Here is a 24,383-nt window from a genome sequence, read left to right on the forward strand (position 1 = left end):
CTGAAGAGGTGTTTCAGAACCATTATTTCAACGTTACGGCCCATTTTGATGAAAACCAGTTACTCAAAATTACAGCACAGGACTGAAACCCACAGTGTACTTAATACACGTGAAAAAGATTTGGAACGATCCCAAGTACTGTCTTGTTTTCCCAGGACATCCTCCCAACTCACCTCTAGCACCGTGACACGTCGTTTGCATGTCTCCCACACTGATTCAGTTTATAAAAAGTGACCAGGTCAGATATGACTCAGCAATCCACTTCCGGGTACTTACCCAAAGGAACTGAAAGCCGTGAACTCAAACCGGTATTTGCACACCCACGTTCATGGCACCGCTGCTCACAACAGCCAAGAGGGAGAAGCAGCTCAAGTGTTCACTGATGGACGAACACACACCACGGGCCCATCCACGCCGAGGAACTGCCCTCGGCCTTACAAGGAAGGACACGCTGACAGACCTGCCATCAGAGGGACGGACCTCGAGGACATGATGCTGAGGGGCCAAGGGACAGACGCTGTAGGCTCCCACCTCTATGAGGTCCCTGGAGTCGTCAGAGTCACAGACACAGCGAGGAGGAGGGTGGGCGCCGGGGGGTGGGGGAGGAGGAACGGGCGCAGGGTTTCACTCTGGGGAGATGAGAAGCTCTGGAGCCCACCAGTGTGAACGCCCTCAATGCCCCGGAAACAGACACTGAAGTGGCTAAGATGATACGTTTTATGTTATGCGTATTTGACCACGATAAAACTATCGGTGGGGGGATGTTACCAGGTCAGCAGAAAGGTCTGTGTTGTGCTCTGCTGACTTCTTCCCACTTCTCTCTCGTCACACACCAGAAGGACAGTGGCAGCTCGGGGGAACCTCTCCGGAATACCGGCACCCCTCTATCCCTGCGCAGGCCCCTTCGGAGCGGGGCGGCTGCCGTCGCCTGCTGACGGGCCTCCTGGCCCCTCCGCTCCTCACCCCAAGGAGGAGCACACTGGCCCCAAAGAGCCCAAGTTCCTCCATCCCCAAACCTCCACCACGGCTCGCTGCTGCCTCAGTGAAACCTCAGGTCCTGGGCCTGACAGCCAAGGCCGCCAGACTCCACACTCACAGCCCATCCGCATCCCGGGGTGGTGGTGAAGCTCACCAGCTCCAAATCCTGGCTCCACTGACCTCTGCTGCGAGGGTCCTCACCAGAGCACAGGACCGAGGGGACGTGGAACGACCCATGGAGGAGGCGCTTGGCGAGGAACACCAACGGTTAGTCCCCCCCCGTCTCCGGACACGCCCCGCATCCGTGCTGACATGACGCGTACCGCGGACGTCCAAGCCGCACCCCATCCTTCAGGCTGAGCTCAAGCACTGCCTTCCGCGGGACGCCCGCCTTCACCTCACCTCACCTCCTGCTGCCTTGTCCTTGAAGGCCTTTGGGCCGGGGGTCCCTGCTCTCGTCGCACACCGTAGGGTCACAGGGTGCCCCGAAGGCAGAGCCACCCCATCTGCCTGGTGACCTGAAGCCCCGTGCTCGCGGTGCCATGGCCAACTATGGGGTGGGCCGGTGTCCCAGGCGTCCCCAACACGGTGAGGGTGCTTCAGTGACTCTAAAACCGGACTCCTTGAGTTGGAACATCTTTGCTGCCAACTGTTTTATAGAAAGGGGAACTTACAGAAGGGAAAGCAGGTGGTTTCTGGCCCCGTGGAGCCCGAGTCTGTGAGGCGGGCACCCAGAGGCCCCGGGCTCAAACCTCCGTGCCATCACGGAGCAAGGACACCACACTCAAAGGAAAGCTGGCGGGAGGACTTTTCCGTGTGCAGCTAGCTGCTCGGGAACAGGGCTTCGAGGACCAAATGCTACAGATTAAGGAGACAAGGTCACACCTGAGGCCCACACACCGCAGAATGACTTCACGCTTCCCACCAACTACAGGGTCACAGCCAAAACTGCACATCAGTCTGAACCAGATGTTTAGAAAGAGCCTTCCTGGACTAGCCCAGACGGACACCGCTACGGAGTCGGGACCACCAAACGTGAGGGTCCCAGGGTCAGTCACAGCCTCAAGGGGGACGGTCACAGGAGCTGAAGCTGACCAGCCAAGCCTATGACGACAATCCCACCCAAGCCTCACCTTGCTGATGGCAGGGAACAGATTCTCGGGACAGACTCGTGCTCACACCATCCCTGTGACAGCGCATCCTTATGTCCATGACTGATAAGCTTGTGGGAACAGCTGCAGCTAATGTCCTGCTTCTGTGACTGTGCCCTGAGGTAGGGTCTCAAGTAGAAGACCCTCTCTAACCGACTTCCCTTCTCAGAAATATCACACGGTCAGAGAGCTTTCGCTTGCAAAGGATCTGCTACCCTTTTAAAAATACAGGTGAGGCCTGATTTCAAGCGTAGGTTCCTCCTTTTTGCTGAAGACGAGCATGAAAATTCCCTGCCTTCACCCGAGTTTCTGAGGTCGGGTCCCTCAGAGCCTCTGACCGAGCCCCTGTCGCTGTACCAGAATAACCACAGAAGCAGGCGGCAGAAGCAGACGCAACATTTACTCCATCCTCTCCTCCACTTTTCATATTAAATATCTGAAATATATTAATCTTAAAAAACAATATTAACACAGTACTCAAGGAATATAGGCAGTGGAATCAACAGTAAGTCCAGACTGCAAAATCGAAGGTGATTTTAAAAACCGGAGTGTGGGTACGGTCGATTCCGGGTGTTTCCAGCTGCCTCATCAACGGGAGCGTTGTGGAACTGTGCCATGGGTCAGACCGGGAGGGACACAAAGCCATAAAAAAATATACGCGTCAACCCATCGCCCCATCCCTGGGAGGAAGGTCATGCTACGGCAGACCCTTCGTCCAGCCCCGCTTGTTCTGGAGACCGGGACTGCCCCCCGACGCCGTCAGTCTCTAAGAAGGTTCTCGGGCTTGGGGTAGCCAAAGAGGACAAAGTCGGCCTCGTAGAGTTTGTAAAGCTGCTGCCTCCAGGCCAGGGGGATCGTGGCAAACCAGTCCTCCTCCCAGCTACTGGCAGTTCTGTTCCGGTAACTCGGGGGGAAGTGAAGGAGCTTGTCCACCTTGAGGAGCCGCAGGAGCTGGGCGGCGTCCTGGTCCAGGGTCTCCAGCTTCCCCACGAAGTCGTAGTCGATCTGGCAGGGGTGGCAGAGACGGTGCACCTGCCTCCAGTGCTCGTTGAAGGGCGTCAGCTTCTCGGTGCGCGGGTCCAGCAGGTACTGGATGAAGTTGGCAAAGGACACCTTGAGGCCCGCGCTGAAGGCCTCGCTGACGGACGCGGGCAGGCCTGTGTGGTTGGCGTACATCTTGAGCATGGGCACGGCGAACTTGCGGTAGAACTCCTCGTTCTCCAGCTGGAACTTGCTGCGGAAGGCCGAGATGAGGCGCACGAAGGGGTCCCGCACAAACAGGAACTTGGTGTACTTCTTCAGCTTGATCTTCATCAGGTGGCGGGAGAACTTGCCGTAGCGACGCCAAAATTTGTTGAAAGTCAGGTGGGTGCTGGAGTTGTGGACATACTCCCGGGGGATGTCCAGGGGGTCGCGGTAGGGGGCGCCGCGGTCCAGGAGGCTCTCGCTCAGCACGATCATCACGCGCTTCCAGTTGGTGCAGGCCACCTTGGGCACGTAGCAGTAGATGACCCCGTGGCGGTCGTCCACGATGAGGTGGTTGAGCTCGTAATTAGGAATGTCGTCGAAGGAGCGCTCCTTGGTGGGGAACACGAAGCTGGCGTTGGCACAGAGCCCCCTGAGCACGCTCCTCCTCTCGGCCTGCCGCCCACCCGGGTCCGGGCCCTGCTGGGCGTCGCGGGTGGACCAGTCGTAGCCCCTCACGCTCTCCTCCGCGTTGCTCAGCACGGGCCTGCTGGAGGCCGGCACAGAGGGCTGCTCCGTCCTTTTACCAGAAAGGGCGTTCTGCTTCAGGCCGCCACTGAGCAGCTTCTGCAAAAACGCGTCCACGTCTGACGTGAACCCCTTCTCTGCCCCGTGTGCGGGGGTGGGCAGCGGCTCCAGGGGGTGTGGCCTGGGGAAGGAAGTGTGCAGGTAGAAGTGGGCGGTGCCCACGTTGTCCCAGTACACGATGATCAGGAGGACCATGAAGACGGACCCCAAGACCAGCCACAGGCGGAAGAGCCGGGTTTTGGTCATTCTGTCCGCGGACGGGGCGGGGGGCCCTTTCACCTGGATGCGGTCACGTCAGCTTCATGGAGACGGGACACTGCTCTCAGGACCCTGGAAAGGTAACACAGAGCTACGTTAAAGACTACAGTCCAGTTAGGGGGTCCTCTTGCAGTCTGACTCCGACGGACGCGCTTGCTGATATCTCAGACCTCCCATCGTGGTCCGTGTCCCTGCCCGCCCCTCACACCTCCATCCTCCACGACTTAGGCTTTGTGAGGCTGCCTGCTGAGCTTCAGCCCCTCCGTGTGATAGGACTAATGCTGCTTCTAACACTGCTTCGAGGGGCCCAGAAGGACGGGTGTGGCTGGCGAGGTCGCTGGAGATCCTTTATCACTGAACTGAGAAGGGGGCGCTGACAGACCAGGCTCGGGCAGGGACTCAGCCTCATGGGCAGGAAATGCCGAGGAGGAAGGCGAGGTGGTCAGCAAAACCAAAACACGAGCCTAAAGTTGAAGGCATGCTACAACTTATAAAAACGCTAAAGACGTCCCAGCCCCTGAGATAAACCTTTTGCTGTGCACATTTAATGCAAATAACCACATCAAAGACAGGCCACTGTGTGCGGCTGACGTGTGCTGGGCCCTGTGCACCGTCTCTGCCCCCTTCTACGTGGAAAGGGTGGCGCGCACCCGAGGTCAGAGGGGGGACAGCGAGGGTCCACCGGGCAGCTGAAAGGGGGCCCATGAGAGAGCTTTCCAGGCTCTAAGAGCACTGTTGGTGTCCCCACAGAGGAGCCAGACAGTGGCAGAGCCACGGCTGAGATGGGGAAAGGCTGCCTGATCTTCAAAAAACAAAAGGGTGGTGGGAGGGCGAAGGGGGGGCAGGTGCAGACTGGCAGCCGTGAACGTCAGCAGGTGCTGGGACTGCACCCGGGCGAGGTCGACCAGCAGGCCCTCCGGCAGGCCCACCGGCTCAGGGGCAGGCGGCCACCCTCGTGCACGGGGAGATGCAGGCCGGACAACGGATTTGTGGCTCCCTTACAACTTCCACTGAAGGTTGTCCTTGACCACAGTCAAGGTCAATACCAGAAATGCCAGAGGAGCCCATCCTGTTTGACAGATATGCTGAGCACCAACTCTGTCCCAGGTACTTGGCGAAGTGCTAGGGACATCACAGGGAAGATGTGTCCAATCGAGTGCTGGGACAGAGAACGCTGGTGAGGTGGCAGATAACCCCGGGGGGGACGCTAGCCCGGGGATGAGAGGACGTGCAGTCACGCCCAGGGCCTGCCGCGGTTCCGCTCCATTACAGATCTGCCCACTCACAACGCAACAACTAGAAATGTGACACAACCAACAGGCACAGGAAGGCTTGGAAAGGACAGTCCAGGGACCTGGCTACTCGAGGAACAACAGGGGACGAGCCTGTCCCACCTCCCAGAGAGCACTGCCTCCAACCCTGAAGAGCCATCAGGCACAGGAAAAAAGCTCCAAGAACAGCCTCTGGAGCCCAGGCAAAGGACGGGCAAGAGCGGTGCAGTAAAGGACTGAACCTTGCCCAGAGAGGCCCCTCCTGCCCGCAGCTCCTGCAGGGGGGTGGCTCTGCCTGACAGGAGTGTCTTTGTTTCCTGGGAGCCTGAGGCTAACAGTGTGATTGGGGGCTCGAGGGGCTTTGGGTCCGAGTGTCAGCCCGACCTCCAGAGGGGCTGGAGGCTGAGGTCAGCCATGTGGGGGGTCTACCTGTTCCATGACAAAGGCCCAGGAGAGACTGTGGACATGAAGGCTTGCGGGGTGTACTCCACGCACACCGTCACACACGAATGGCAGCTGGCATCGGCCCTGTCCAGACCTCCGCTGAGAGGGGACAACTCCTCCCCCCGCGCCTCTTCCCTTGGCTTGTGATCTGAATCCTTTGCTGCGATGAACCTTTAGTAACAGAGAGTACAACATCTTTCCGTGAGCTCCTCAGATCCTTCCAGTGAATTATCCAACCTGAGGGTGGTCTTGGGACCCCACTCCCCATTCACTATTGGTGTGAGGACTGAGAAGGGTCTTGAGAACTGTTCCTAACCTTACAGTAACCTAACAACAGAAACATCTTTTTGGAAACACCTGCTCTACTTAGGCCAGACATCAGTGGAAAAACCACCCCCACCCTCGCAGTTCAGCAGGGCCGGGCAGGGAGTCGACCTCTCCTACCAGGCACAACAGGCAGAAGAAGATGGTGCAAAGCAGGGTAGTCACACTTGGACTCCCCTCCCCTTACAACAGGAGATCCCGGGGGGTGAGGGGAGCTGAGCCTGCCCCTCCGCACCGGGCCATCATCACTGGGATGGAACATTTCCAGGATGGAAAACATTTGTCAATATTAATCAACATAGGTTAGCCACTGAGGGCCACCTGCTAGGGTCAGCGTAACCCTGGTCCCTTGCCAGATCCCCCAGTGTGTGACTCTGCTTACCTCTCCCCCAGAGGGCAGTCCCCCAAGCCACCAGCAAAGCTGGCCCACCCTGCCAGCAACTGAGAGTAGAAACTAGATTCAGAAACATGAACAAATAAGCTGGAAAGATGGGTTGAAAATCAGAGCTGGACACTGAGACTGGGATGAACGTCAAGCTGTCCTTCCAGGTAGAAAAGAATCAGCGATACAGGACAGAGACCCTGGAGCTGGACACAAGGCAAAAAAGATGAGGCGGACAGAAAAGTAAACGTGGCACTAATTTGCATGAACACACACGCCTGCAGGTACAGACCCACCACACCTGGCCCCCGAGCCCAGCGCGGTCTTGGGACAGCAGCTCTAAGGAATAATGCTGGCCACGCTCACGGGTCTCGGAAGATGCTAGTCCCTTCCAGTGAGATCATTCACCTTCACCTCTCTGTTCTGAGGTCTGTTTTACACCTGGACCGTTTTACAGCCCCTTTCAGAGGGTGGAGGGTAAAAGACAAATTATCATACCCGTGTTCAGTGAGTGTGACCTTACAGTTTGAGGTTTCTGGAAAAGCTCAAGATCTGTACCCCTCTATTCTGGCCTTCACCTCCTCTCGGTAGAAGCGTTCAATGGGCATGTGTCTTAATCCACCTGTTAAGAGTAAGTGGGGTCCTTGCCTCTCCTCCGGCTTCTGACGGCTCTCAGGTTCTCTTCCCCCACAGCACCTGCGGAAGGGGAGCAGGTGCAGGAATGGGGGCCGCTCTGTCGGAGAGATTTGCAACAGGGCCTCCACTAGCTGGAGGGTTGTCCCGTGGGAGGGGAGCAGGCTTATCCTGTGTGGCTTCAGAAGACAAAACTCAGACACAGATCTGAGAGAATGGATGCACCACCATAAAGTGGCCCAAAACCCAGAATGTCCATTTTTAAGACATACTGGGAGCTCTGTCAGTATCAAAGACATCTGAGCAGACATAGACGGAGCGCGTCTTAGGGGTGCTCCAGAGACAGCCCCCCATTGCACGTGCTCTCTGACTTCTCCCTGTCCGAACCTCTCCAAGTCTGTATTCCTTGTATGTGTTGGACTATATACCTGGGACCTGATGCATTTTCACTTCATGAACCTAAAACTTCATGAGGCTGAACTATGGAAGCAATCTCCACCCGTGTGGCTTTTGTTTATCCTCAGTTCATTTTGTTTTTTTAATGGAGAAGGTAACACATGTTCATGGTACAAAGGTCGGCATGCAAAGGGCGGTGTGGGTTTTATGTGAAAGGTGCTGAAACAGGCAAGTGACAGAGAAAAAAGGACATTCTGGTCACTGCCACCTTCATCAGTCCTTCCTGAGCCCCCAGCGCTCTCAGTGCACCCCTACAGAAAAGGCAGCCCAGCCTGGGCGCGGAGAAACCTGGCCGACCCCACGCTGCCGCGGCCCAGGGCAGCACACAGCCTCACGTACGTATCACACGGGAGGGAGGCAGTCGCCGCGCCGTGAGAACCATCAGAATTAGGGGCGCTCGTCTCTCACACAGCTGCTGCCAGAGGTCAGCGAGCTCCCTTTGAGGGCAGGCCACTGACGTTTTCGAGACCATCCCCTCTGGAGGATGTAAAAGGCTGCACGGTTTCTAGAGAAGACGAAACCGTATCAAAAAAAAAAAAAGTTTTGCCGAAGGCTGAGAAAGCAGCAAAGGGAAAAGGTGACTGAAGATGTCACGTGACTGAGAGCGCGGCTTCCAGTTTTAAGAGCAAGACTCACAAGCGCCGTGGAGGTGGGGCAGAGTCCCCGAGTCCCGTCCGCGGGCATAGGGACCACGCATCAAGGATGCGCCGTCATTTGTGTATTGAGAATGCCAAGAACAGGGTAAGGGACTTACCTGGTTATAATGAATAATCCAAAAATACAACACATGATATACAGATACCTCTGCTTATTTTTGAGCCAAGTAGTAGTACATGCACCTGACAAATGCCAGGTCTACAGCAGTTTGTGAAAATGGACTCTCTTTACTAATCGTTTCACATGACTTCAGTTTAATTGCAAGGAAAAGACATGGATCATATGATACGTACATATGATATCTTTTTAATAGGAGCTGCCCTGAAAGGGCTCTTACCACCGAGTGCGAGGCGCTTGGAGGACCACGCCACCCACTGGCGCTCCCTCAGGCTCTCTGCACACGGCCTCAGGGCGGGCAGCACGACCCCCTTACAGCTAGCTGAGGAACCCGAGGCCCAGAGGTCTCACGTCAACATCTGGATTCAAGCCTCACTCCCGAAGTCCAGCCCGGCTCACGCTCCCGCGGCTCTGCCGTTGGACGTCCTCGTTCCTCTGAACCGCTGGGTGAGGCTGGCCCATGAGCGACTGCCCCGACTACATGCTTCATGGGTACAGTCTGACGCGTTTGGCTGCGTGTGTGCACCTGCGACCCCATCACCACGGTCAGAGAGTGACACCTCCATCAACCCCCAGAGCTCATCCCTCCCCTCCAGCCACTCATCTGTTTTCTGTCCCTATAAGTTAGTTGGCATTTTCTAGAGTGTTCTATAAATGGAGTCACACCGGGTGAGCTTTGAGACTCGTCCACTGGTCACATAGATCAACAGCTCCTTCTTTTCTGGATCTGGATGGTACTCCGCTGTAGGAAGCGTTTATATACGGCAGCCCCGGTAAGCAAACACACATCCCCCCACCATAGTTTCCCATCTCCCCCCCGGGACTGAAGTCACACGTGCAAATTTCTTCTTGGTCTAAGTTCAATCTGGTGAACAGAAGGGGCTGAGAAGGATCGTGCTTCCTTTTAAGTTCAGGTGCCGACAGGTGCGTCTCTGTCCCACACGGACGTGCTTCCTGGCCTCTCTGACCCAACAGATGCGGAGGCACTGGTCCTGGGGGCAGAGGTCACAGCTGAGCGAGCCGCAGTCAGCCTACAACTAGTCCTCGACGCTCCCGTCGGGGGAGTCTGTAACCCAGCAGAGGTGAAGCAGATGCATCTGACGTTTCTTCATTACCTGTCCCAAACGTGGTTCTCTAAGTTCAAAGAAAGCCCGTCTTCTCTTAACCAGAAGACGTTTGAAGTTGCTCTAATTTTTTCCTTATTTGGCATATTAGCACCAAACGCTATCATCTTTTAGTCTTTAATACACTCAATGCCTAAAGTTTTGTTCTTAGTCCATAAATACCTACTTGAGTATGACTGGGCATGGTGAAGTGAGGAGTGAGGAGCCCCGTTCAGGTCCTGAATTTCTCACCGCCTGGCCCTGGGCCAGCAGTAGGTCATGCGGGTGGCCCCCCAGGGGACTCTTCTCATCCTCACAGTGAATCTATGGCTTATGTTGTAAACAGCGAGTCAACTAACTTATTTATAAGGAGACTCATAACTTGCATCATGCAGACTAGACCACTCAGTGGGCCTGTGGCTCATTGCAGGGAGAGTTCCGGCTTAGGGGCTGGCCATCAGGTAAGCATGTGGGCCCTCCCACCACCACCCAGCCCCAAGACAGCGTCAGCAAACATCCCTGGGCAGCAGCCGTCTGGGTGATTCTGACTTACTGCTTCCTGGCTTTCTGTACTTACATTTGTTTTTGTTTACACTGAGCACTGACTGGTTTTTACTATGAGAAAAAAACATTTTTCCTTTTACAAAAGATACACAGCAATAAAAAATTAAGGCATTAACAATGAAAGAAAAGAAATCAACCAATCGGACTTCATGCAAATTAGAAACTTTTGTGCATCAAAGGGCACTATCCACAGGGAAGAGTCCCACAGAAAGGGAGAAAATGTTTGCAAATCATGTATCTAATGAGGGCTTAATATCCAGAATAAATGGAGAACTCATGATACTCAAAAGAAAAGAACATCAAACAACCCAATTCAAGAAAAGGCAAACAACTTGAAGAGACATTTCCCTGAAGACATGCAAATGGCCCATGAGCGCGTGAAAAGATGTTCCACAACACTCATCATCAGGGAAACGCAAATCAAGATCACGGTGAAACACCACCTCACACCCATTCAGATGGCTCCAATCAAAAACAAAACAAAACAGGGCGCCTGGGTGGCTCAGTCGGTTAAGTGACTGCTTCGGCTCAGGTCATGATCCTGGAGTCCCGGGATCGAGTCCCGCATCGGGCTCCCTGCTCGGCAGGGAGTCTGCTGCTCCCTCTGACCCTCCCCCTCTCATGTGCTCTGTCTCTCATTCTGTCTCAAATAAATAAATAAAATCTTAAAACAAAACAAAACAATACAGGGCGCCTGGCTGTCTCAGTCAGTGGAGTGTGCAACTCCCGATCTCGGGGTTATGAGTTCGAGCCCCACACTGGGTGTAGAGCTTACTTAAAAAATAAATAAAATCTTCAACAAAACAAAAACCAAACCAGAACATAAGCATTGGCCAGGATGTGGAGAAACTGGAACCCTCTGGCCCTATTAATGGGAATGCAAACTGGTGCAGCCACTGCAGAAAACAGTATGGAGGCGGCTCAAAATACTAAAAATCGAATTACCATATAAAATGACCATACGATCCAACAATTCTACTTCTGGGTCTATATCCAAAAGAACTGAAAGCAGGGTCTCAAAGCGGTATTTGTACAGCCATGTTCATGGCAGAATGATTCGCACCAGGCAACAGGTGGAAGCGCCCCCGTGTGCACCCCAATGTGCACGGAAGGATGAATGGGTAACAAAGTGTGGCGCGCACACACGTACAACGGAATATCGCACAGCCTCCAAAAGGAAGGAAATTCTGGCAGCTGCGACGACGTGGATGAACCTAAAGGACCTGCTGCTGAGTCACAAAGGACAGATGCCGTATGATTCTGCTCATACGAGGTCCCTAGAGGAGTCACGTTCCCAGAGACAGGCTGGAGGTTACCAGGGCCTGGGAGGGGGTGGGGGGGGTCAGTGTTCAATGGGGACAGAGGACATTTGGAAAGATGAAATGAATTCTAGAGACGGAGGGTGGTGATGGTTGCCCATGTGAATGTGCTCCATGCTACGTGAACTATCCGCTTAAAAATGGTTACGATAAAATTTATGTTACATGTATTTTACCGCAATAGAAAAATTGGAAAAGAATGCATTAGAGCGGGTGGGAGGATGGGTTAGCCCGGTGGTGGGTATTGAGGAGGGCACATTCTGCATGGAGCACTGGGTGTTATGCACAAACAATGAATCATGGAACACTTCATCTAAAACTAATGATGTAATGTATGGGGATTAAGAATATAAATAAATAAATAAATAAATAAATAAATAAATAAATAAATAAATAAATAAATAAATAAAAGAATGCATTAGAGCTACAACAGTGGACTTGGAGGAACTGACTAGAGGTATCGTTGAATAAATAAAGCAAAATGCAGGACAGTGTGTAAAAAATAAACACATGAATAAAAGTAAATAAAATGTACAAAGACAAGGGTTCCTTTAGTGGGGGGACAGAGCCGTAAGTAACAAAGGCTGTAAGCCTAGAGCCACAGCTTAACCTCCCACCCTGCACAAAAGCTCAGTGGGCTGGCTCTATCTGCAATTTAACACAAATGTTCAAGTTTTAGAATCGTGCAGGGGGATGGGTGCAGGTAAACAAGACAAGGCTTCCCTTTGGGACACCCCAAACCCCACGTGTCTGGCTCTTCACCGGTGAGACCGGTCCTGAGAGCCTTGTCTCGCCCTGGAGTCCTGCCCCAGAACCAGACTGGCTTCGGGGGCAAGCCCTTCTAGGCCTTTCCAAACCGAGGCGCGGAGCACCCCAACACCAAGCTGAGGCAGCGCTTGCCGATGAGGCTGAGGGCACGGGTCGTGTTTAACGTCCGGGAACTAGGGCAGTCCCAGGTGCTGCCCTCTCTAACCTCAAACGAGCCACACCAACAGCAACTGTGAGACAAGGCAGGGTGAGTGTGTTAGAGGGCCTGTGTGAGCAGTGCCGAGAAAGGAAGGGACCGTGCTGCTTCCAGCAGGCTCCACAGCTCCTCAGGGCTGCAAAGAGAGAGAGCAGAGGCAAAAAGACCACCACACAGTACCACCACCAAGCTTCACTTTTGAAAATGGAGTGGGACCTGCGCATTTCTGGCCCAGGCGCGGAGGCAGCGGGAGCCGGGGAGGGCTCTGGGGGAACGCCCGGCTGCCTTCTGGGGACAGCGGCGGCAGTGTGGGGAGCCCTTCGGACGCAGAAGCAAGTCAGGGAGCAACACTGACCCCGAAGTCGTAGTCATTCAAAAAATAAGGGCACTATTTTCAAACATGAATCTCCCACAACTTCAAAGAGCGGTCAGCAAGAAGCCTTCCAGCTTCTGAAGCAGCAGGGCACGAAGAGGCTCCGCTGAGGAACTGATCCACAGCGGGCTTGCTGCGAGTCAATCTCGGGCTTCTCCGCCAGCAAGAGGATGGACAGCAAAGTCTCATCCAAAAGCTTCGCCCTTGGGGGCTGGTTTTCTGCAAGGGCTCCGTCAATGCCCTTGTGAACGATCAGGCTTCGGGTTAGGTTTAACCCCAAAACAAGGTGGCTGTGCAGAAAGAGTTGTTTCTTAGCTCGGGGTGGGGTTGCTAAACATTCCTCGTCACACCTACATGGTGGCAGGAGCCCCACACCGGCTGCCCACGGGAGGCTGCTGGTCTGAAGGGGCCTTCACACCCGCAGTGGGCAAAAATCAGGGGGACGATAGGGTGGTCTGCGGCAGACCGCAGGGGGCTGAGCTCCCTCACGTTCTGGAGTGTGTCATCCTTATTGGGAAGAGCAGGCCACATGGCCAGACCCATGGGAGGACCTGCGTCAGGGCACTTTCCACATTTCTGTAGCAGAACTGACGACCACAGGACAAAAAGGTCAGGAGGTACATGCCGGTTGATCCTGCGTCCCCTTCACTGGTCACGCAGTATTCGGGGTGTGTCTGTGAGGGTGTTTCTGGATGAGACTGACATTTGATTCCACAGACTGAGTCAGGCAGACGGCACTCCCCAGCGTGGGTGGGCCTCGCTCAATCTACTGAAGGCCTGAACAGAACAGTAAGTTGAAGAGAGAATTTCCTCTCTGCCTGTCTTTGAGCTAGGACAGAAGTCTCAGGCTTGGACTTGGACTGGAACATACCATCTGCCCCCCCGGGGTCTGAACTTCTCGGCCTCCATAATCACATGAGCCAATTCCTTAAAATAAATCTCTTTACACACACCCTATGGATTCTGTTCTCTGGAGAACCCTAATACATATATTTGCTTTGTCACTTGTACTGGGGGGGTGGGTAATGTGTGTTTACTACACGTTACAGACAGAAGTGGTCAAACCAGTGAGAACTAAACAAAGTGTTGAGAAACAGAGGGCACCTAGGTGGCTCAGTCGGTTCAGCATCCGACTCTTGGTTTCGGTTCAGGTCAGGATCTCAGGGTCGTGGGATTGAGCCCCAGTCAGGCTCCGTGCTCAGCATGGAGTCTGCTAGAGATTCTCTCTCTCTCCCTCTGCCCCTCCCCCAACTCGTGTGTACTCTCTCTCTAAAAATCAATCAATAAATCTTTAAAAAAAAGTGTTAAATGGATATAAAGTTATTTGCCATGGTGAAAAGGAATGTCAAATGCAGAGAATTTCAGTCACTATCCAATATGAGTATTCCAGAGGGAAGGGTTGAGATTAATTTTTTCCCCATATAGATACCCAGCTGTTCCAGCATCATGTGTTTAAAAGACCCTTCTTTCCTGATTAAATCATGTTGGCACCTCTGCTTCTCCTTTTCTTTTTTAATCAGGTTTATTGAAGTCTAATTTACATACAGTAAAACTCAGTCTTTTTAACTGTAGAGTCTGAGAAGTTGGCAAATGTACACTATTAAGATACACTACAATTAAGATCCAGAACATTTCCCTCACTCTCAAAAGTTCCCTCCTCCTTCCCCAGCGCCTAGCTCTGGGCAACTACTAATCTGTTTTCTCTGCTTGGTTCCGCCTTTCTTACAATGTACCTACATGAAACCATGTAGGATGCAGGCTCTTCACTTTGCAAGATGCTTCTTAGATCTGTCCGGGTTGTTGCACATGTTCGTCGGAAGTTCCTTTTTTTATGACCAAGTAGTATTCCATTATATGGATATACCACTGTTTATCCATTTACCAACTGATGGACTTTGGGGCTAGTTCCCTTTTTGACCACTATGAATAAAACTGGTATCAACTCTTTTGGCATACAGACCAGATTCTTTTTTTATGCTAAGACTTTTTAAAAGTCAGAAAAGGGGCGCCTGGGTGGCTCAGTTGGTTAAGCGACTGCCTTCGGCTCAGGTCATGATCCTGGAGTCCCGGGATCGAGTCCCACATCAGGCTCCCTGCTCAGCAGGGAGTCTGCTTCTTCCTCTGACCCTCCTCCCTCTCATGCTCTATGTCTCTCATTCTCTCTCTCGCAAATAAATAAAAAATTTAAAAGTCAGAAAAGTTTGGGGCACCTGGGTGGCTCAGTCCATTAAGCGGCTGCTTTCGGCTCGGGTCATGATCCTGGGGTCTTGGGATCGAGCCCCACATCCAGCTCCCTGCTCAGCAGAGAGCCTGTTTCTCCCTCTCCATCCGCCTGTCACTCTGCCTGCTTGTGCTCTCTGTCAAATAAATAAAATCTTTAAAAACAAATAAATAAATAAAAAATAAAAGTCAGAAAAGTTAGTATTAAAAAACATCAGGCAGATTTTTCAGTTCCTAGAAGGTTCTACAAGAATCATAAAAGTAGATACACTACAATAATGCTTAGGGACTCTATTTAAAGACCAATCAAACTGATCATCAAAATATGATATACAAATCTTAGGTTACTGATGATTTTTCACTTACAAAATCTTAAGGGCTCAAGCGATATAGCAGGTTTGCAGAATACAAATATACAAAAGTCAACTAGTTTCCTATATATCAGCAATGAACAGGTGGAACTGGAAATTAAATACACAATTCCCTTTATATTAGAACTCCCCAAAATAAAATATTTAGGTATAAATCTGACAAAATACATATAATATGTATGGAGAGATATTCCCTGTGTGTGAACAGAAAGACTCAACGTTTGCCAAGGTATCAGTTCTTCCCAACTTAATCTATAGATTCAATGCAATCCCAATCAAAATCCCAGGAAGTTATTTTGTTATTATCAACAGTTTCTAAAGTTTATATGTGAGGGAAAAGACCCAGAATAGACAACGCAGTACTAAAGAACAACAAAGTTGGAGGACTGACTACCCGACCTCAAGACTTATCATAAAGCCACAGTAATCAAGAGTATGTGGTATTGGCAAGAGAACAGAGAAAAAGATCAATGGAAAAGAACAGAGAGCCCAGAAATAGACCCCCATAAATAGAGTCAGCTGATCTGTAGCAAAAGCAACCCAATGGAGCAAAGACAGCCTGCCTCAATTATGAGTACTGGACATCCACATGCAAAGATAAATAAACACGTAAAAGATTTCTGACACAGACCTTACCGCCTTCACAAAAATTAACTCCAAGTGGAGCACGGACCTAAATGTACACTGCAAAACTATAAAACTCCTAGAAGATCATAGGAGAGAACCTAGATGACCTTGGGGGTGGTGCTGCCTTTAGATAAACTGCACCACAGACCTGATCCATGAATGCAGTATATGTCCGCACGAAGATGTGTACAAGAATGCTCACTGCAGCTTTATCCGAAACAGCTACAAACTGAAAACAACCCAGAGGTCCTTCAACAAGTGAATGAATACACAAAGTGTGGTGGACTCGTTCAGTGGAAAACTACCCAGAAATAAAGGAGAATGAGCCACTGATTCATGAAACAGTACATGCAACGACACGGATGAATCTCTCGGATATTACGCTGAACAAAAGAACCCAGACACAGAAGAGTACATTCCACGTGATTCCACTTACAGGAAGTTTCCAAAAGGCAAAAACAGGGACAAAAATCACAGCGTGTCAAGGGACAGGAGGAAACTGGGCGATGGAGATGTTCTACTGTATTGACAGCAGTGGTAGTTACACAGGTGGACATATTTGTCCACATTTGTCAAACTGTACACTTAAAACGTATGCATTTTACTGCGTATAAATTATGCCTCAATATATTTTATTTCAAGGAAAAAAAATGTCAGCAGCCTTATTAAGTCCATCTCCAGAAGCTAAGCCTTTCCAACATGAACACCATGAACTAGCCTTCACCAGTTTCCACAATACAGGATGAAAACGCCAGCCCCGGAAGTCCTACAGACATTTACAGGTCAGGAGGAAGAGGGAAGGTGTTCTGGGGCCCAGTCCAGTCTCTGCTGAGTGGCTGAGACATCACCTCAAGTCTGAGTCTCAGCTCCTTGCCCACAAAACACCGACCGAGGTCCTTCTGCTAACCAGAGCTACTGAGAATATGAACATGATAACATATGAACTATTCTGTAAAATATTAAGGCACTCTCTTTGGACTAGGCCACTGGCCTTATTTATTTTCCCATCTTTATCAGGCCCTCAAATATTTGTATTCTATTAATATAATGTTTTTTTTTTATTACTCATAGTTTCTACCAATAGTCGATTATCAGCCAAGAAGTCTCTACTCTTTCAACCGATTTTATCATAATTACAACAATGGCTAATATGTTTTCAAAAGTGGTATCGTGAGGTCTTGCATATATTAATTTATTTAATCCTCATGCTAATTGTGATAAAATTGGGGCAAAACATTCAGGCAACTTGCCCAAGTCCACAGAGCTAGCACCTATTGAGAGCCGGCATTTGAGCCCAGGCAACTGGTTTAAGACCCCACCTTCCCAACCACTACCCCCAGCAGCCTCCACAATAGATAGTCCATGCACAACTGGTTGGATTTTGGTAGACACTCAAATTTTTATTATTTCTGAGAGAATCTGCTTCTTCTTGTGCAAATAACCAACTTCTGAGCATTAAGTGACGGACTTCATTAAGAAGTCCAAGAATGTTTCCAGTTTTATTTATTTATGAGACGGGCAAAAAGACCAGAAACTACCCACTTCTTTTTCAGCTTTGCAAACACACTATATAAAGCAAAGAAATCACTGCAGTTCCCATCACTGTAGTCAACAGAAATTTGGAAAGTCTTACGAGTGGTCTCAACATTTACTCTCTGCACTGTGTCTGCTCTTTGGAGCTGGATTAAAACCCCCACAGTAAAACATATTTTCACCTGACACCACCAGCGCTGGGGTTCATCTGTTTACAGAATTACTTCATTTGTATTCCGTTAACCCCGAGAACTACATCTGACAGGGTATCCACATAAAAAGAAGTAATAAATGGTCACATTGATGAAACAGAAGGTTTCAGGGAGGCAGAAGGCAGGAGACCTGAATGAAAATTGAACCCAAAGTTGGCCTCTGAAGTAAAGTAACTTCCCCCGGAGCTGGACTCAGGGCACGGAGGGCTATCTGCTCACACTGGTCTCTTGGCCCCTGGTCCCTAAGCCCCACTGATACCTCCATGTAGACAGGCTCTTAGGGCGCGCATGCCAGTCCCGTATTCCCAAACTTCAAGTTCTTAGAAGACAGGGATCGTATCTCTTGCACCTTCTACCTTCCTCACAAGACTCAAGTATTTCCTGCATGGTATTTGACTCTGGAGTCCAAGTGAGCACTCATTTCTCAGAGTTAAGATAATTCAAATAAATTATTTCAAGGGAAAAAATGATGATAAATTTCACCACAATTAGTTTAAGAACCTGCCTGGAACTTTACCTCCGAAATATAACCAGACTCTAGCCTCCTCCAGTCCCTCTAGTGCCCACCTGGCCCCTGCACCCTGGTCCAGCTGGCCTCAGCTCTCACCTGCGTGACTACAGATGTCTCCAACCTGTTCTCTGCGCTCGAGCCCATACAACCCACGTTCAACACAGCAGCCGTGCTTATTCCGTGACAAGTCAGACCATGCCACTCCTCTGCTCAAAACCCTCCAATCACTGGAGTCTGACAGCTTCCCATTTCCAGTCCTTACAGTCCTACCTGATGGGACCCCTCACTCTCATCTCTTCCACTGCCCCCTCAGTGGCCCCACTCCAGCCGCAGTGGCCTCCTTGCTATTCCTCGACTCCCACTGCCTGGCCCACATCCACTCTCCTCTGCCTAGACATGCGCACCTGGGGAATCCGGTGGCTCAACCCTGCACTTGCTTCTGATCTCCGCTTAGAGCTCACCTCATCGGCGAGGCCGGCCCTGGTCACTCCCCACCCTGCACTCCCCATCATCCAGACCTGCTGTGTCTCTGCGGCATGTGTCATCACCTCCAGTACTGCACGTGCTTGGGCTTACTTGCTCACTGTCTGCACTAAAATATAAACTTGAGGAGGCAGATGGCCTCAAGGCTTAGAAGGTTCTCAGTAAAGAGCTGTTAGGCTAACAGAAAACAGATAAACACAACTGACTCTGATTTTATAATTTCTGAAACGCGCTGACAGGGAGTGAAGAGTTCACAATAGTGCTCTTTCTACTTTTCAATATGCTTTAAAATCCCTTTATAATAAGTTAAAAGAAAAATAAAATAGCTCAAGAAAGCAGCACCCACAAGAAAGCCAGGAGACAGGATACAGAGAACAATGACAACAATGAAGAGGAAATGGAGAACAAGTCAACTCTCTGGGATGAGGAAAAGGGCCCATGAAGTGAGCAAGCCCAGCACCCAACATGGGCGAGATTCGGGCCTCCTCATCCAGTAGAGCCGGAAGCGCAGTGTGACTGTCTTTATCTTTACCAACGTTAGGCACACACGTGTATCTGTTAAAGGATGAAATCGTGCTAGGGAGTTTATCACAAACCACAGCAGCTCCTGTCCGTTCCCCGTTACCCACCTCCACCCTGCTGGCCGAATCTTGGGTGCTCCCCGCCAGCTCTGAGGAGCAGGCTCCTGAGCCACCACTGGATTGGCTTCAGGAAGGGGCCTCCCCTCGGGGCAGGTGGAAGCACGGTGTCTCCTCCCTCCCCCGGCCCCTCACATACCCATGCCCCGCTCACCCCCACACCGTCTCCCGACAGGCGCATCGCTTCAATTAGAGCAATATTCAATGTTTACATCAATTATCATCATCGTGCAAAGGCTGTTCACAGCCGAGCCTTGCGGTACACCGTAATTATTTCTCTTTTCCTGCACAACGGTCTATTTTCCCTGGAACTAATAACAGTCTTGTGCTCTCATTTGCTTTGTGTTCCATGGACTCATCACTAATCCAGCCCCAGGCTGGCCAGCTGTCTACATCTCCTCTCCAGATGTCCCAGCGCATCAGGTGCCCTGTCAAGTTCACCTTCCCCGAGAACTCTCCCCAGAGGGATCTGCCCCAGACAGGTGAGCACGCTGGCCTCCCTACCTCCTCTCAGGAAAACCCCATCTCCTCTGGCTCTGTGCTTCCAGACTCACCACCTCATTTCGGTAGAGCATGTCTGTCAGTCCTTTCCTTAAAGTACATGGGATGTGAACTTTTGGAGCATGTCTGAAAATATCTTTATTCTACCCTCCTTTGCCTGAGTATAGAGTTCGAGGTGGAAGATAGTTTCCTTCGGAATTCTGAAAGCCATGCTCTCTTGCTCTCCACCTTCCAGTGGTGCTATGGACAGGTTCCCAAGGCGTTCCGCTCTGTTCTGTGATGACCTGCTCGTGGCCTGCTTTTATTCTTTTTCTAGAAGCTAGCGTAATCTTCCTTGTCCCAGAGTTCTGAGATTTCACAACAAGCCTTGGAGTGGGTGTGCACGTCTCTCTCCAACCGCACTCTCACTACCCAAATTCTGAAACCGATGGCCTCACAGGCATTTCCAAATAAATCCCTTGTTTCCCAAACTCTCACTCGTTACTGTGGAAACTCGGCATCCCTCATTGTGCACACCTGCTCCCCACACTGCAAGGACCCACACTGGGAGCTGAGCAGACAGGGAGAGCAAAGGACACCTGCCTTCTCACCCGCAGAGCTGGCCGCCTGGGAGGCCCCTTCCACACAAAGTTTTGGTTCTAGGAAATTCTCTTGCATTATTTTGTGGACGGCCTCGTCCTATTTTCTTTCTTACTGAAACAGAATATTCAGCTGTCAGCCTCCTGATCTGATCTTTCCCTTTTCTTTTTTCTCTCACTTCCCATCTTTGCTTTTAGGTTCATCTTCCCCAGCTCCTCAACTGTATCTTTCACCCACCAACTGGGCTTTTTATTTCTGCCATTATGTTTTTTTATATCCAAAGAGTTCTCTTTCTGATTCTTCAAGTATTCCCCCACTTTTTTTTTTATAGAGCAGCCCGCTCTTGTCTCTCGCATGCAGTGGTTCCTCTTCTCTGAGTGTGCATGTCAGCAACGGTCGGCTTGTTCAGTCCTCCTCCTGCACACCCTCCACGGCCTACAAGTGTGCGCTAGGGTCTTTACCTTCTGAATTAGAGATGTCTTCACATGTCCTTGGTTATCTGTTCCTATTTAAGAGGCAGGGCACCAAAAGAACTTGGAAGCTTTGAACTGTGGGGGGAGGCTGTGAATTATGAGCTTTATTAGTGAGGGATCCACCTGAGCCTCCTTACTGGGGACCTCCTGGTGTCACTATGTTTAGGTCCTTTCTTTTGAGCTACTCACACTCCCCAGACTCTTCCACTCCCCTGCCTAAGTGCCGGCCGGTGGTGTTCTGGGAGCCACCGACTCCACTCACTGCATCTCCCTGTGTTAGGCGTAGCAGTCGCCCCTCTCCCCCTACCCAACTATGCCTGGCATTTCCCGCTCCTCTCTGAAATATTTGTCAAGTCCTCTAAACAGTTACAGAAACCACCACCTTGATTAACTGCAGGAAGGACAGAGCTGCTGTGTCAGCTATCATGAGGCCCATCTACTGGCAAGTGGCTGAAGAACCAGCAGCCCTGGCCGCAGCCACACACACACTAAGTAGGTGTGAAACCAACGGCTAGCTTCTGAAGAGAAAGAGACAATTAAAAAATCGAAAGTAAGATGTAAGTTGTGGTTTTTTCAAACGAAAAACTGGCTGCATCTGCTTCAGCAGTATCATTAACTGGTCGCTCCTCCACAGCCACACTTGAGCCTCGAGACCTTTCTAGAAGACAATCACCCCCAGCTGTGCTAACACCCAGTCATGGCCATAAACTGCAGGCCCAGTGTTGGCCATCAGACGCACTTCTCTTCCAGCACCTATCCCTTCCTGGCTAGTATTCCCCAGGCTTCTGCCCCAGACACGCTATGAGAGGGTGTCTCATCCAGGATGGCCCACAAACACCATGAATTCTGCAAGCCTAAAACCCACATCCACTCTAGCACTTTTCATCACAGGCACCAGCTCTGTCCTTCAAGCAGCCGAGTCCGAAACCTTGGTTACTCTAGCGTTTTTTTTCTTTCCCCTTCACCACACCCCACAGAGCGCCACATGCTGTGGGTTCTCTTACTTGCTCTAATCTGATGACCCCCACCACTCTCTCGGCTTCCGTCCTGAAGCCATTCCCCCTACAATGGCACCCAATTCAGTCTCCAGCTCCCCACACCCTGAACCCGCCTTCCCTGTTGTCCCTAGTGCTGCTTTTCTTAAACATGGACCTATCACATCCCACCCAAAACCTTGACCACCCCCTCACTGAAGATCAGGATAGCAGCCCAAACTCTGTAACAGCCCTTTGATAAGAAACCTTAGCTTCCACCCCAATTCCCAAACCCCCTCTCGCAATGAATCCAGGGACGTGCTGCCCCCCCCCCAGACACCCCATTCCCTTCCATGCCTCCATGCGCCCTGCTGCCTCCACCTGGAATGTTCTCTCCAACCTTCACTCGTCCTTCAAGTCCCCCCAATTCATCCGACGTCTCCACCATGGAAAACTCCAACACCAGGAAATAAACTTCACTCTTCCCCTTTCTTCACACTTTGTAAGTAACTGCCCGGCTGCACCAGTCATGCTGTATTATAATCAGCCTAACCTTACCACCGGCAGCTAGCCCAACTTGACATCTTGCAAATAAGAGGCTCGGTGTTTGCCGAACGGAGGAAGCCCGCGCGCGCTAACAGCGAGCAGTGCTGCAGGCCTGCAAATAGCAACCCAAAGTCCTATGAACTGATAGCACGAAACGAACCACCGAGCGGTTCCCCGCAGAGGCGTTCGGCACGCGCAGGAGCGCGGCCTTCGCGTAGCCGTGTGCTCGGTGGGGGCTCACGCTCCTGCGGCGCGCAGGCTGCACCATGCGAGTGTGCCAAACCCGCCCTTGTAACACCTCCATCCTACACAATGTTTCAACTCTACTTCCATTTAAAACAATGTCCCGACGTCCCTGTGCGCTCCCCGCCCCCCCGAGGCCGCAGCCCGACTCACACGCCGCACGCCAGGTGCTCCCCAGGTGCTCCCGGAGAGAGGGCTGCACCGTGCCCCGCGCGAGGGCCCGCTGAGCAGGGTCCCCGCCGCCCGCAGGCTGCACCTACACCTCGGGGGGCAGCACCCTTAGAGGCGCGCCTGCATGCCCGCGTTCATCCCGGGCCTCCCGAGCGGTCCGAGCGCAAGCACAGAGTAAATCATTTAATAAATCGCCGACACACTGCGGCTTGTGTGCTCGGCGCCAGCGGAACCCGGGCTTGCGCCAACGGCTCGCCAGGACGCCCGGCGGCCAGGAGCCCGAGCGGGAGACGGAGGTCCCCGAGTTAGCGGCCCGTGCACGGGCCTCCTTGCGCGGGGGGAGCTCCCCTGCTCTTCTGAGCCGAGGGTCCCTGGACGGGTACCCCTCCAGGCCTCGCGGCCCCGCAGCGGCCGCCCTGGGGTCCCCCGGGGCGGGGCCGCGCGGCGCAGGCCGGCGGGAGGTGCCCGCAGCCCCGCAGGAGCGCGCGGTGGGGGGGCGGGGCGCGGGTCCCAGCGCAGGGCCCTCGGAGCACCGCCGAGCTGGCGGCCACGCTCGCGCGGCGCCCCACAGCAGGGCCGGGAGTGCGCCTGCGGGGCGGCCCACCCGCCGCCACCGCCCTCCCGCGCCGGGCGCCCGGGGCCCAGAGAGGGTGCGAGCCGGGCCAAGGCCACACAGCGGCCGGCCCGGGGCCGCCGCGGGCCTGCCGGCGGGCTGAGCTCGCGAACCGGACTCGCCCGCCGCCCCGTCCCGCACGCCGCCTCGCGGCCCGCGCTGCGCGCGCCTCCGCTCACCTCACCTCACCCCGCCGCCGCCGCCGCCGCCGCCAAGCCGTCCGCCGCCCCTCCGAGGCCGCCCCTCCTCCGCCGACCCCGCCCCCGGCGCCCGGCGCCCCGCCTCCCGCCTCACGTCTCGCGAGAAATCGCGGCCCACGGAGGGGCCTCGGAGGCCGAGGGGCGCCCGCCCTCAACGCGCCTGCGCCCTCCGCTCCCGCCCTCCCCAACCGGTGCCATGTGGCGCCGTATTTACGACCCGCGATCGGCCCCGCCCCCGGCGCCGGCAGCCCGCCCCCTTCCCCAGCCGCCAATCCAGTTCTGCGGGCCGCGGCGTTGGCTCCGCCTCCCCCGGCTCCGCCGCGAGGCGTGCGCGGGGCGCGGCCTGGAGCGCGGCGCGGCCCCGCCGACCTGCGCTTACGGAGCGCCTGCTGTCTGCCCCGCTCGTTCGCGACCCACCGACCGCTGGCAGAGGGTCGCGACGCTCCTCGGCCGGGGCCTGGGGCGGGTGACCAGACCTCTCCGAGGTTGTCCCAGGTCCGTCCGCAGGGTGGTGCCTTCACCCCGCAGGCGGGTCGCGCAGCGCTCCGCGAGATGAGCCCTGGGTTTTCTTCAATAGGAGTAAAATACGCATCTGACAAAATTCGCCGCATACCCGTGTTTCATGCACGTTCACGTCCGTGCAGCCATCCGTCTCCGCCAGCCACCCACAGAGCCTTTCCAACCCGTGAGGGTTCCTGCGGTTCCTCGCAGGGGACCGCGG

General features: G+C 53.0%; 1 protein-coding gene across 7 annotated transcripts; it reads right to left on the reverse strand.

Moving 5' to 3' along the window:
- Positions 1-23,740, reverse strand: CHST12 (carbohydrate sulfotransferase 12). Of its 7 annotated transcripts, none has more exons than XM_064593399.1 (3): positions 23,642-23,693; positions 5,861-6,046; positions 1-4,232 (listed from the first exon to the last, which is right to left on the reverse strand). In XM_064593399.1, the coding sequence occupies exon 3, from the start codon at positions 4,146-4,148 to the stop codon at positions 2,889-2,891; it is 1,260 nt and encodes a 419-aa protein (XP_064449469.1). In that variant the 5' UTR covers positions 4,149-4,232; positions 5,861-6,046; positions 23,642-23,693; the 3' UTR covers positions 1-2,888. The 7 variants fall into 7 exon arrangements, with proteins under 7 accessions (XP_064449469.1, XP_064449470.1, XP_064449468.1 ...); XM_064593400.1 differs by having other exon boundaries at positions 23,647-23,686; XM_064593398.1 differs by lacking the exon at positions 23,642-23,693 and adding an exon at positions 14,978-19,478.
- Positions 23,741-24,383: the final 643 nt, after the last annotated feature.

The sequence above is a fragment of the Mirounga angustirostris genome, unplaced genomic scaffold (assembly GCF_029215605.1).
Source record: "Mirounga angustirostris isolate CCGP_5_RB_7025 unplaced genomic scaffold, mMirAng1.0.hap1 SCAF_5, whole genome shotgun sequence".
In the NCBI taxonomy this organism is placed as follows: Eukaryota; Metazoa; Chordata; class Mammalia; order Carnivora; family Phocidae; genus Mirounga; species Mirounga angustirostris.